General features: G+C 39.9%; 1 protein-coding gene across 1 annotated transcript; it reads right to left on the bottom strand.

Moving 5' to 3' along the window:
- Positions 1-65: 65 nt before the first annotated feature.
- On the bottom strand, positions 66-541 carry LOC122544588 (histone H2B type 1-O-like). The gene has a single exon (XM_043683907.1). It carries the CDS (start codon positions 524-526, stop codon positions 146-148), a length of 381 nt encoding a protein of 126 aa, XP_043539842.1. The 5' UTR covers positions 527-541; the 3' UTR covers positions 66-145.
- Positions 542-14,275: the final 13,734 nt, after the last annotated feature.

Here is a 14,275-nt window from a genome sequence, read left to right as displayed (position 1 = left end):
CTGTAACTACCTCTCTTAAGTCCTCGCAGAGACATTAATGGTACATACCCAGAAACATAATGGTCTCGCTATTTCAGGGAAGTTGTAGGTGGCTCTTAAAAGAGCCTTTGGGTTGTGGGTGTGTGTTTCAGCGCAATGCGGTCCTTCACTTGGAGCTGGTGTACTTGGTCACCGCCTTTGTGCCCTCCGACACGGCGTGCTTGGCCAGCTCCCCGGGCAGCAGCAGCCGCACGGCGGTCTGGATCTCCCGGGAGCTGATGGTGCTGCGCTTGTTGTAATGGGCCAGGCGGGAAGCCTCCCCCGCGATGCGCTCGAAAATATCTTTGACGAACGAGTTCATGATGCTCATGGCCTTGGAGGAGATGCCGGTGTCGGGGTGAACTTGCTTCATCACTTTGTAGATGTAGATGGCGTAACTTTCTTTCCTGGAACGCTTCCTCTTCTTGCCGCCCTTCGCTGGCGCCTTCTTGATGATTTTCTTCGCGCCCTTCTTGGAAGCTTGCTGTGCTTTCTTCTCATCAGCCATAGCGCCGCTCACTCTCAGACACAGAATAAGGGATAGCGGGCTCGGAGCTCCCTTTTATAGACTGACGACGTCAGCAATGCTAATGAGGGATGGGGAAAGTCTAGTTCCTGATTGGCTAGATTCTAAGCACGGTAACATCACTCTGATTGGTTAGTGTGGGACTCAATGTGGATCTGTCAGGATCTGCAATACCATCGGAAACACAAACCGAAAGTTTGTGAAGGGATCAAATTCCGAGCTCATTCTAAAGTGTGAGATTCTAATTGTAATGTATTCTGCATCTTTTGATAATGGTTTTCTTTTCTCTTCCATTTTAAAATGGCATCATATTTGTTGTCAAGTGAGAAAATGCACTGCAATCCGACAGGGAGTGTGTTTTACTCCTGGAAATGATGGAACTACTTGACAAATTAGATTAGGCTAGATTACATTACAGTGTGGAAACAGGCCCTTCGGCCCAACAAGTCCACACCGACCCGCCGAAGCACAACCCACCCATACCCCTACATTTACCCTTTACCTAACGCTATGGGCAACTTAGCATTGCCAATTCACCTGACCTGCACATCTTTGGACTGTGGGAGGAAACCGGAGCACCCGGAGGAAACCCACGCAGACACGGGGAGAACGTGCAAACTCCACACAGTCAGTCGCCTGAGGCGGGAATTGAACCCGGGTCTCAGGCGTCTAACTTAGTGGGCGGCACTGTGCCACCGTGATGCCCACTAAGCATCGTGATGGAGGAAAATGGGAGTTAAAGAATGTTCTCTTTTGCTTGTGTTTCATGTTCTACACTCTCTGAAGATGAAGGAAAAATTTACCATCATCTATTCTGCAAACTCTGATCAAGATCAGCTAATTCAGCACAGGTCAGTAATTGTATTTGTGCCTTTTACTTCACCACCACTTTAAGCAGTGATTTTTACTGACCAGACCATTCTCGGAACACCTATTATTTCGTTCGTGTATTTTTCTTTGGCTGGAAGAGGAAATGAATTTTTGCCTATAAATTCTGCTTTACCACAATAGTACTTTTATCCACACTGCAACAATAGCACACAACTCTGAGGTGACAGGTGAGCATAGTGCAGCATGGAAATCTTGTTAAGTGGGCGGCACGGTGGTTAGCTGACTGTGTGGAGTTTGCACATACTCCCCGTGTCTGCGTGGGTTTCCTCCGGGTGCTTATGTGCAGGTTAGATGAATTGGCCATACTAAATTGCCTGTAGTGTTAGGTGAAGGGGTAAATGTAGGGGAATGGGTCTGGGTGGTTTGCGCTTTGGCGGGTCGGTGTGGTCTTGTTGGGCCGAAGGGCCTGTTTCCACACTGTAACTAATGTAATCTAATCTAAAACTCCCTTCAGTTATCCTTTCCCTTATTCTTCTTCAAATCTCCAATGAGTATCAGCCAAAGTATTCATACATTACTCAGAATAGCTGCCAGTGTATGTATCATTGTCAGTGTTCCCTGGGTGCTGCCTGGCCTGCTGTGCTGTTCCAGCAATAAAGTTTCAACTTTGATCTCCAGCATCTGCAGACCTCACTTTCTCCTCGAAGAGTTCTACTCTGATTACTTCAATGACTAAAGGAAACTGATGTTCTGTAACTTGTGCCTTTTGCTTTCTGCTGACAACATGAATTTTACTCCCTGACTGTTTAACTCCTCAATCAGTGTCAGCAGCCTCCTGCCAATATTTCAGTTCCTGAAATCTTACTTTGCACGACATTAGAATCGATATTATTTGGTGCATTTCAGTTTCGAGCAGAATTTTTAAAATTATGAACTTTCCTATGTGGATTTTCTCTGAACTTTATTTGGTCACTATTATTTAAGGATTATTTTGAACAGGATACTTGAGCGAATTTTAATTGTGACAATCTTGTGTTATTTGTTTTATCACTGTGATTCCCTGCTTACACTGTGAGATAGTGTTGTTCAGAATTTCAGGCTGGTTAAGGGTGAGTTTACCTCTCGTTATTGGCTGTGTAAAACGTGAGTGTGGTTTTTCATCTGCCCATGTGAGCTTTCGGGAGGTGAATGATTATTACTCTCCCACAATCTGTCCCTGTCAGTTTCTGCCATCTGGATGTGTGATTGTAGTCATCAGTCTGTACCTGTCCATTCTTCCACAGTGATTACGTTAGTATAATTATCACAATCCCAGAATGGCTCTGATGTGAGAATGTGTAAGGGTATTGACTATTGCAGTGCCTATCAGTCTTTGCTATGAGACTGTTTGACTGGCTTTATCAATCTGTACCCGTTCCTTTCTGCTCAATGAATTTGTCTGTGTAACTTTCAGTCTCCCAGTATCAGTCTCTGCTATGTGAATGTGGGAGTGCTTTTATCAATATTACCTTATCCATTTCTCTGTTGGGAATATGTCAACGTGGTTATCAACATGTACCTGTCAGCTTCTGTTTTGTGAGTATCTCAGTTTAGTTAAACTTTTCCACACAGGTTGTGATGTGCGAATATGGCAGTCCAGTCATCAATCTGTACCTGTCTGTTCTTCCACAGTCATTATGTTTGTGTAATTATCAGTCTATCCTTAAGGTCTCTGCTGTGAGAATGTGTAATTGTAGTTATCAATCTGTCCCTGTCAGCGTTTGCTCTGCGAATGTGACAGTGTATTTACTAATTGGTCCCTGACAGTTTCTGCTATGTAAATCGGGGTTTTGCTATCCATGTCTTTATGTTCATTTCTGTTATGTGAATTTTGGCTGGCATTATCAATCTGTACCTGTCAGTTTCTGCTCAGTGAATATGTCTGTGTAATGAACAGTATATCCCAATCAGTCTCTACTACAAGTCTGTGTGAATGCTTTTATCAATCTCACCTTGTCAGTTTCTGTGTTATAAACATGGTCAATCTTTACCTGACATGTTCTGCTTTATGAATATCTAAATTTGGCTTAATATGTTCATGAATGTTTCTCTGGTGTTCATATGGCAGTGTAGTTATCTATCAGTCTGTTTCTGTTATGTGAATATGAGGGCAGTTATCAGTTAGAATGATTATGTAGCTTTAAAAGGAGCATTTTATCCTGTCCACAGTAGTTAACATACAACGCAATAAAGAAGAAATTTGAATAACTTAACTCTACTGGAATACTTAACAGAATAATGGATCCAGTATCACTTCCTAATTAACTGTTCCAATACAGTAATATCCCATAAACATCCTTGGCAAAAGACAAATTCGATAAAATATATAGTCTCACATCCGACTCCAGTAGCAGAAAGAGAATCTGCAGCTTCTGACTGTAACTGAGAGGGAAAAAAATAGCTTTCCTGTCTTCAAGAGACCGACAATTTTGCTGAAAGCCAAAACTAAAAATGTCATCCTGTGAGAGCTTGACCACACCCATTCAGGCTGCTTCTGTTGTTCCAACTTTAAAAGGAGCCTCAAACTGTTTACTCTAGTGCAGACTTCTTGACACTTCTGCCATAAAACCTCTCTTCAACAAGAAAGAAAGAACAAAATAAATATCTTCAAGCCACAATATCATCAAACCTTCCACCCCTCTTAAAATGAACTGATCAATATACAGAGATGGCCCAATTTTTAAAAATTGCTTAGCCTTACACGATTAGTAAACAATACGTACACATTTCATTGACTGTAAGCATGCAAACACTCACTACAACAGCCCACTTTTTCCTGCTATGTAATGCTTCCATCTTTTTTCATCAAAGTCGCAACAACACCTTGGCAATTAGGTTCTCTCGCCCTGCCATGTATGTAATTTGCAAATTGAATGGCTGCGATAGTAAGCTTCATCTAAACAGTCTGTAATTTTTGTTCTTAAATTTCTCCAAAAACAATAAACTCAAGGTCTCCTACTGAAACACGAAGTATTTCTGTTGATGAGTCTTCAGCTTTCTGTAAAGATGCCCATTTGGCATGAAACTGTTTGCTCTCGTGGCTCGATGTCTCTGCCTTAAATTTGCTCTTCAAGAACAAAAAGACAAAAACCTGTTAAAGCCACAGTCTCACTCTCTCATTTCCTGCATTGTGGATATGCAAATTCATTTATCGACCTGTACCTGTCCATTCTTGTCACATGAACATGTAAATGTTGTTATTAATGTGTCCCTGTCAGTTATTACAATTCAAGTATGTGACTGTTGTTATAAATCTGCCCTCTCAGTTTCTGCTGTGTGAATGTGAGTTTAGTTATCAAACTGTACCTGTCAGTTCATGTTCTGTGAAATGGGAGTGTTATCAACTTGTACCTGTCAGTTTCTGCATTGTGAATATGGGAGTGCACTTATTAATCTTTCTAGGACAGTTACTATTGTGTAAAAGTGTGAGTGCACTTACCTATCTGTCCGTGTCAGTTTCCGACATCTGAATGTAATTTTCGCTATCCTAACGCACCTGTCAGTTTTTCTTTTATCTTTGGGAATGAGAGTATCACCTTCAGTTTCTACCTGACAGCAGTTGAGTTTGGTTATTGATCTGTAATGCCACTTGCTGATAGGTGAACACTGAGCACAGTTATTCGTCTGTACGTGATACTTTCTGATATCTGAATATGAAAGTGTAGTTGTCAACCCATTCCTGTTGGTATGTGCAATGAAAATAAGAGAATGTGTGTCACTTTCTGTCATGCGAACATCTGAGTGTTATGAATCTATCCATGACAGTGCCTGCAAAAGGTAATGTGTGTGTGCATGTGTAAGTAACTACCTTGTTAATTCATGTGTCATCATTAATGCGTTTTTGCTTGTTTCTGCAAAGTGAACGAGTGAACAAAGGTATCAATGCATGCTTGTCAGTTTCTATTTGGTAAAGGGATGTATCCCTCTGGCAGCCACTAATATTCTCTGTGAGGGTGTGATTCGTTATGTGATACTTGTTATGTGGGTGATTGTAGGCAGATCTGTTTCAGTTCGTGAGTGCATATTTTGGACAAGAATTCAGACATTCCAGTTTCAAAATTGTGCAAATATCAATGAGCTGTGAATGGTGAATGTGTTCAAACTGGACACATGTGCATTGTGAACTGTGAGAAAGAAACAAAATGATATTTTGTCAATTGTTTGAACATCTCTCTCTCAAACTGAGCTCAATGTGTAGCTGACTCAATTCACTCTGACAGTGGAAAAAATGCTCTTAGCTCTGATAGCAGTAAAATAACTGCTGTTTGTTAGAAGCAGCTAGTCACACTTGGCTCTGTACCGAGGGAATATTACATTGTCTTGATCCTTCAAGTATTTGCCTGGAGGAAGACAGAAGTGAAATCTCCTGTAAATCACCATCAGCCAAGTTTGACCATCTTTAGCTGATCAACACAACATTCTGTTAATAATCATGAGGATATTGTTTTTAAAGCCAGGAATTCAAACAGAACAACATGTCTGATTCTACTCTTGCTCCATGTCTAGTGATGTTTCTTTTTGTTAATTCAATACCAATTGACTGAGGTCCAGAAACTAACCAATAACTGTACAGCTCCATGAATGGGACTATCCAATGCAAGTGGGTCTGTGAATATGAGTTTAGTTATTGAACTATTCATGTCAATTCCTACTTTGTGAATAACAACCACACTCTCACATTCTGTCCTTCTAAGCCTTGCTTAAATTACTTATGTATTCAACTAGCAGTGACTCACAGCGACAGATTGATATAGAACTATAGATCCATTGAAATAACATTGCACATAAGAGGGCCATTTGGCCTATCTTGTCCATTCCAACCCAAAGACAACAAATGGCCATTTATTCCCATCTTCCTGCTAACAGCACATAACCCAGCCCATAACCCTATTTCTGCAATCTGAATTTATTTTTCAATTTGTTCCTGCCAGTTTCTGTTTCATGGATATGTAAATATAGCTATCATTTTGGACCCGTCAATTTTTCCTGTAGGAATATTTGAATGGAGTTATCCATCTCTACTTGTAAATGTCAAAATACAGTTATAAATACATATTGGTCAGTCTCTACAATGTGAATGTGTGAGTTTATTGAGCAGCCTATCCCTGTCAGTTTCTGCTCTGTTAATCGGAGAGTGTCAGTAATAACCTGTACCTGTTCAGTTTCTGGTTTGTTAATAGATGAATGCAGTTATCAACATATGCCTGCCAGTTTCAGTCAGTGTGCATGTGAGAGTGCTGTTATCCATCTGTACCTGTCAGATTTTGCTGTGTGAATGTGACTGTCATTTTCAGTCTCTGTCAATTCTGACATGTGAACAAGAGATTGTCAATCAATGTGTTGCTGTCAGATGCTGCAATGAGAATGTGTGAATGTAGTTATCAATTTTTCCATGTCACTTTCTGCTATATGCATACAGGCGTGCAGTTATCAATCTGTACCTAACAGTTTCTGCTCAGTGTCTGTGGGTGTATTTATCAATCTATTGCAGTCAGTGTTTGCAATGTGAAAGTAAATTGCTCAATCTTTCCTCATTAGTTTCTGTTCTCTAAATAAGAGTGTTTAATTATCAATGAGTAACTGTCAGTTTTTGGCTTTGTGAATGTGTAAATGCATTTATCATTCTGTACCTATCAGACTCTGCTTTGAGTTTTTCTAAGAGTTTAGTTTAATCTGTCCCTGTCAGAATCTGTAAATGTAGTTACCAATCCATACCTGTCAGTTTTTCTGGCTGAAAATGTGTGTGAAAATGTCAGTCTATGCCTGACCAATTCCACTGTGTAAATATGAGAAATTCGGAAGCAATGCTTCCTGTCAGTCTCTGCAATGTGAATATGTGAGTGTATTTATCAATATTTCCCTGTCAGTTTATGCTCGGTGAGACAGTGTTATGATCAATACATTCTGCCCTATGAATATTTGAGTGTGTTTTTCAAATTATACTTGTCAGAAAATTTTCGCTGCATATTACAGAAGTTTAGCAGTCAGTTTCGTCAACGTGAATATGTGGGCACAGGTTTGAATCTATGCCTATCTGTTTCTGCCAAGTCAATATGAGAGTGCAGTTTTCAATCTCGACCTATCAGATTCTGTGTGAAATTGAGTGTACTTATCAAACATAATTGGCGAGTTTATGTTAAGTGAAAGTGGAAGTGTTGTTATCAAACTGTACCTGTGATTTTCTGTTATGTGACTAGAAGAGTGTAATTTCCAATCTGTCCCTGTCATTGTCTCCTCCATATATCCGAGGAAGTAATTAAATTATACCTGGTAGTTTTTGCTATGTGACTGAGAGTGTACATCTCAACCAATATCTGGCAGTATGAGTTATGAGAATGAGAGAGTGTTGCTATCAGTCTGTACCTTTCAGTTTCTGCTATTTCAACATGTGAGTTTAGTTGTTTATTTGTACCAGTCAGTCAGTTTCTGCTTGGTGAATCTGTGAATGCATATATCAATCATTCCTTGTCAGTATTGGTGTTGTGAATATGTGAATAAGGTTATCAATTTGTAAACCTGTCAGTTTCTGACATGTACATACAGAAATATACCTGTCAGATTTTGCTCTGTGAATATGGTGCAGTTATCAATCTGTCTTTGCTTTGTGAACATCCAAATATAGTCATTAATATGGACATGTCAATTTCCACTATGTGAATGCGTATATGTATTTCCTAACCTACCCCTGTGAGTTTCTGCTGTCTGTCTATGACAGCGTTGACATGAATATGTAGCTGTAAGTTTCTGGTTTGGTAACGTTCGAATGCCTTTATCAAAATGTACGTCAGTTTCTGTAATGTGAATGTGTTAGTCCAGTTATGAATTTATGACAGTAACTTTCTGTCCTGTGAATATGTAAGTGGTGGTTATCATCTGTACCTGTTAGTTTCTGCTTCATAAATGAATGAGGGTAGTTGTCCACCTGTTCCTATCAGTTTGTGCTATGAATGTGTCGGTGTAGTTATCAGTCTGCATCTTTCAATTTCTGCGAGGTGAATGAGAGAGTGTAGTTCCTAATATGTACCTGTGAGATTCTGATCTGTTATGTTTGAGTATCATTATCAAACTGTACATGACAGTGTGTTTATCCCTCTGTGAACTTGGAAGTGTAGTAATAAATTTTTACCTGTTAGGTTATGCTGTGGGAAAATTCTTGTCAGTTTCCTCCAAGTGAGTGTAGTTATCCATCTGTGCCTGTCAGTTTCTGCTGTCTGAATGTGAGTGCAAGTATCAATCTGTGTGTCTCAGTTTCTGCTACAACAATAAGCAAGTCAAATTTTTGATCTGTAACAGTCAATTTCAGATATGTGAATGTATGAGTGCAGCTATTAATATATCCCTGAATGTTTCTGCTTGTAAAAATGCAAATATATTCATTAAATCATACCTGTCATTTTCTGCAGTGAATATGAAAATGTAGTTATCAATCTGTAACTACCAGTTCCCGTTCTGTGAACATACAAGTGTTGTAATCAATCTGTACCAGTCAGTTTCTGCAGTATGAATATTCTTGTATAGTGCGGCACAGTGGCTCAATGGTTGGCTCTGTTGCCTCACAGCGCCAGGGACTTGGATTCGATTCCAGCCTCGGGCGAGTGTCTGCGTGGAGTTTGCACATACTCCCCGTGTCTGTGTGGATTCCCTCTGGGTGCCCTGGTTTCATCCCACAGTCCAAAGAACAAGTTAGGTGAATTGGCCATTCTATATTGCCCATCGTGTTCAGAGATGTGTGGGTTAGGTGCATTAGTGTGGAATAAATGTAGAGTGATAAGGGAATGGCTCTGGTTGAGATAATCTTCAGAGGGTCGGTGTAGACTTGCCAGGCTGAACATTCTGTTTTGAAACTGTATGGATTCTAATTCTTACTAAAAGACTCTCCCTGAAAGTTTCTGCTAGATGAATTATTGCCGGAGGAAAAGATCACAGAAGCGCTTCACAGGAGGCTCCCAAGCACTGAGGATGTCACCCAGACAGGGGACAAAACGTCTGCAACACAAATTCCCAGCTCGGCGAACAGAACCACAACAACGAGCACCCGAGCTACAAATCTTCTCCCAAACTTTAAAGATGAATTATTAAATATAAAATGATTAGTTATTAATCACTCCCCACAAGTTTCTGATTTGATAATGTATGAATGCATTTATCAATCTGAATCTGCTATTTTTTGTAATATGAATATGTTCTATGCCTGGAGACATAGGAGTGGAGGCTAGGAAACTTGGGGAAATATATATTGATATCTTGAAAAATATTTGATATCAGTGCACATGCCAAAAGAGGAGGTGTTAGAGATGTTAAAAAAGACAAAGGTGTATCAAACTCTGACCTGATCAAGTATATCACTTGATGTTGTAGGAAGCTGTATTGGTAATTTGAATAAATGAAATTGTTTTCTTACTTTTTTTTAGAATATCTCAAAGGGAGGGCCAATCTATCCCTATCAGTTATTGCAATATGAATGTGTAGCTGTGGTTATAAATCTGTACCTGTCAGTTTCTATGTGAATATGTGAGTGCAGTTTCTGCAATGTGAATGAGAGTATAATTATCAGTCTCTAGCTGTCAGCTTCTCCAACATCTATATGTGATGTTAGTTATGGAGCTGATAATTTCTGTCATATGAATGAGTGAGTGTCATCATCAATCTGTCCCAGTTACTGCAATGTGAATGGGTGAGAGTAGATATCTGTAACTGTTTCTGCCATGTGAATATGAGTTGAATATGAGAGTGTAGTTGTCAGGCTTTGTTTGGCAAACTGAGTATTGTTATCGATCTATACTTGTCAGATTCTGCTGTGCTTTAAGCAATATAAAACTGAGTGTTATTGCTAATCTGTTCCTGACAGTTTCTGCTTTGTGGATATGATAGTTTGATAAAAAATGTTTCTCTATCATTAACTACCTCGGTTAGTCACTACAATGTGAATGTCAGGGTGCATTTACTAATTTGTTCCGATCAGTTTTAGCTCTGTGTATTTGAGTGTGCAGTTATTAATCTATAACTCTCAGTGTCTGCCATGTGAATGTGTGAGTGCATTTATCCTATCAGCTTCTGTGTTGTGAATATGTGAATGCGCTTACCAATTTGTACCTGCCAGTTCTGATATGTAAATATTGTCTTCAATTTCTCCTTGTCGATTTCTCCTATACGTGTTACAGTGTGCAGTTAGCAATCTGTACATGAACTTTTCTGCAATGTGAACATCAGAATATAGTTACCAATCTGACTGCTCTGTAAATGTATAAGTATAGTCATCAAACTGTACATGCCAGCTTCTGCTTTGTGTCTCTGAATATAGATATTAATCTTTGCCTGTCAATTTCAGCTATGTGAATGTGTGAGTGCACTTATCAATATGTACCTGTTAGTTTCTGCTCAGTGCACTTGTTTTGTGTCATGGATTGTGTAATGGAAAATTAAAGGGTTTTCCAACTCCTGTAGTGCAGACTCGAACTGGCAGGAATGATACCATGGGCTGTTCTTCAGGATGTCATCAGTTTTTCCTCAATGCATAGCTACATACTTTTGTGAATAATGTTGAGAAATGGAGAGGTGTTACATTCCTTTGGTAGTATCAAAAGGAAAGGGGAACAAACTAATAAATTGTATTGTAGCCGACTGACCACAATGTTCCTGCTACAGGAAAGAGAATTGACTAGTTCACTTCATTATTCTATTGTGAGTGTTACATAATCCTGCTCTGTGGTGTGATGGTGCAAGCCATTAGCAGTACTCTCCTGATGCTCTATGGTGCCAATGAGGTAAGTGAAAAGATTTGTTTTTTGTCATACAGTGGAGAAGATTTAAATCATGCAGGCAAATTTATTGAATGTGGTTGATCTCTTGCAAAAAAAAAAGAGAATTTACAAATTACAAGACTGGCTAAATTTCTTTATTGAATTAAAGGGTGATTACTTGATTATATTGTTAAATTGACAAAATGACATTTGATTTTCTTGATTTTTTGTGATATTTCATAGGTGGGGTATTTGGGATTCTTTGTAGAAGATTAAAGGGAATTTGGAGACCAAGTTACACATTTTTAATAAAAAAATTAATACAGGGCAGTGTGAAAATGCAATTTCTATCCCTGCAAGGTAAGTATGTTGAGAATGATGCTGAGATCAAGGTGGGGTTGGCAGGTTCCCTGCTGCATGACACTCTTATTGAAATGGAATGCTGCCTGAATGGGATTTAGTTGCTTGTTTTTGTGTAAACATTTTGTATATATTCATTTCTGTTTCCTACAGTATAAATGTGTGTACACTGCTGTTAGTGTCTGTATATTGTGTGTTGATATAGTGGTGCAATCTGAATCAATCAGTACCTTTGTATATGTGTGTGTTCTCAATAAAGATTCACTACTTGTCACATATCGCTGTTGAAACTATGTAAAAGTATGATGTCATTGTTTATCCGGTTTGTGACATTTAAAATGCCCTTATTAAATGTAAACTTGATTTAGTACACCAGTTGCCTACTTAAAACAACCAGTCAGCTACAAACATGCTGTGAATGTTCAGGGCCTATGAATCATATTCATGAAACCAGGAAGATGTCCGTGGAGAATGCAGAAAAAAAAAAGAAACTTGCCTTATTGCAGTTGTGTCTGACTGTTTGTTTGTTTGTTTGGATATATCTCTGGAAATTGAAGTCAAACTAAGCCTGAACCAATCTGCTCTGTGCCTGTGGAAAGGATGTTCTCTGATTTGACAGGGGTAACATACCTGCTGTTTGTTAGAAGCAGATGGTCACACTTCGCTTTGTACTGAGGAAATATGACATTGTCTTCGTCATTCAAATATTTGCTTGGCAGAAGACAGAAGATTTTTCAGCTGTAAATCAACAAAAACCAAGTAAGGGAAGATTAAACTGATCAGTGTGGCAGTCAGTTAATAATCACGAGGGTATTTTCAAACCTAGCAATTCAAACAGAACCAAGTTTCGATTCCACTCTTTCCCTCAGTGGCTCCTGGTCTCCGTTTCTTTTATTTGCAACTTTGTGACAATTGGGTGAGATCCAGAACTAACATCTGCACGCCTCCATGAACCTGACGCAGCTGCAATGATGACATACATCAATAGCAAGCTGAGAATGCACTAAATGTTGAAGGAAAGAACGAGGAACGCTATGTCTAAATGCTTTACTCGAAACTTCAAATCTGTTCACTCTAATACGTGTCCTTTATAGGATTGTCACAAAATTGTGGTCTGTGCTTCCATTATTCACCGCCCAATATCAACAAACAGCGTGAAACAGAAGCCAAACAGAATTCCCATCAGTGTTTAGGGGATTGCAAACCACAAGAATGTCCCACAGCAGCTTCTTCCCGCTCTGCCTCCCTCAGCAGGCCCACACACAGCCCGAGAAAGGCCTCTCTCTTCCCCCCAGCCCGCTCACTCCAAGTTCCGGGACCAGTTCCTGCTCCGCTCGGCCTCTTACAAACAGCCCCCGGTTCCCCCTGAACTCACCCCGAATCAATCCCGGTCTCCCATCCCGATGTGCTGCTGGAAGGAGCCTGCTGTTCCCTCGCCTCCCTGGGCGCTGATCTCCCATTGCGGTCTGTTTCAAACAAACCTCTTGCACTCACTGAGTAAATGCTCCTCAATGGCAGCACTGGGGGAGGGCCTCACGCATGCGCTCCTCTCGTCAGGAACGGTCAGCATTGGGGGGTGGGGAAAGGGGCAGCTTTGCGCATGCGCTGCTTAAGGACACAGGAATAAATCATTCCCATTAAACCGACCGTGACAGCAGCAGTGCTAAGCCTAGGTCCAGTATGGGGGATTAGGATCAAAGCACAAATATTACTTCCAAAAGAGAAGGAGAGCCTAAATAAGCTTGGATTGTTTTCTCTCGAGCAGAGTTGACTGAATGGGGGCACATGATTGTGGCGTAAAAAATTATGAGGCGTATGGACAGGGTGAATAAAGAGAAGCTGTTTCCCTTGTTTGAGCGATCAATCACAAGTGGTGATTGGGTTAGGATATGGTAAGGATAAGGATTCTCACTATGATGGCGTGTAAGGGGTACAGATATAGTAAAACCTTTTTCACTGGTGGGAATCTAGAAGACACTGCCTGGGAAGGTAGTAAAGGTTAGAAATCTTAACCTTTAAAAGGTATTTGGATGAGCACTTCAAATGTCATAACAGTTAAGGATATGGGACAAGTACAGGAAATTAGCACACCTTGAGTGGTGGTTATTGTGGGTGAAGGGCTTTTTCTCTGTGTATCTCAGAGTGCAGTTATTAATCTGTACCTGTCAGTCTCTGGTTTATGACTGTGTAATTGTATTTATCAACCTACAACTTTCAGGTTGTAGAGTCATGCAACCTTTGATCCAACTAGTCCACTCTGACTAGAAATCCTAAACTGACCAAATCTCATATGCCTTTAAATCCTTCCTGTTCATTTACTCAACCAGGTTACTTTTAAACATTGTAATTGTTCCCACCTTCATCACTTCCTCTGAAAGCTCATTCCACATGGACATCATCCTCTGCATGAAAGGTTGTCCCTTAGGTCAGTTTAAATTTTTGGTTTTGTGATTTACACATGAAAGAAGTGAAACTATCACTGTATTCTAACAGATGAAAGGCTTAACAGACAATCAATTTTTCAATGTATAATTTCAGTTACATCACACTGCAAATTTTTGCTATAAATTCTGTGTTACGATTGAGCCCTCCACAATCACCTGATGAAGGAGTGTCGCTCCGAAAGCTAGTGTGCTTCCAATTAAACCTGTTGGACTATAACCTGGTGTTGTGTGATTTTTGACAGTGACAGCAGCAGTGCTAAACCCAAACCCAGTATGGGGGAACAGGATCAAAGCACAAATATTACTTCCAAAAAAAG

Source organism: Chiloscyllium plagiosum, chromosome 50, assembly GCF_004010195.1.
Source record: "Chiloscyllium plagiosum isolate BGI_BamShark_2017 chromosome 50, ASM401019v2, whole genome shotgun sequence".
In the NCBI taxonomy this organism is placed as follows: Eukaryota; Metazoa; Chordata; class Chondrichthyes; order Orectolobiformes; family Hemiscylliidae; genus Chiloscyllium; species Chiloscyllium plagiosum.
The sequence above is the reverse complement of the archived record's forward strand: the minus strand, read 5'-3'. Positions and strand labels throughout refer to the sequence as shown.

Bases quoted from the DNA above. Each gene is read 5' to 3' on its own strand.
- LOC122544588 (XM_043683907.1), bottom strand. From the start codon at position 526: ATGGCTGATGAGAAGAAAGCACAGCAAGCTTCCAAGAAGGGCGCGAAG.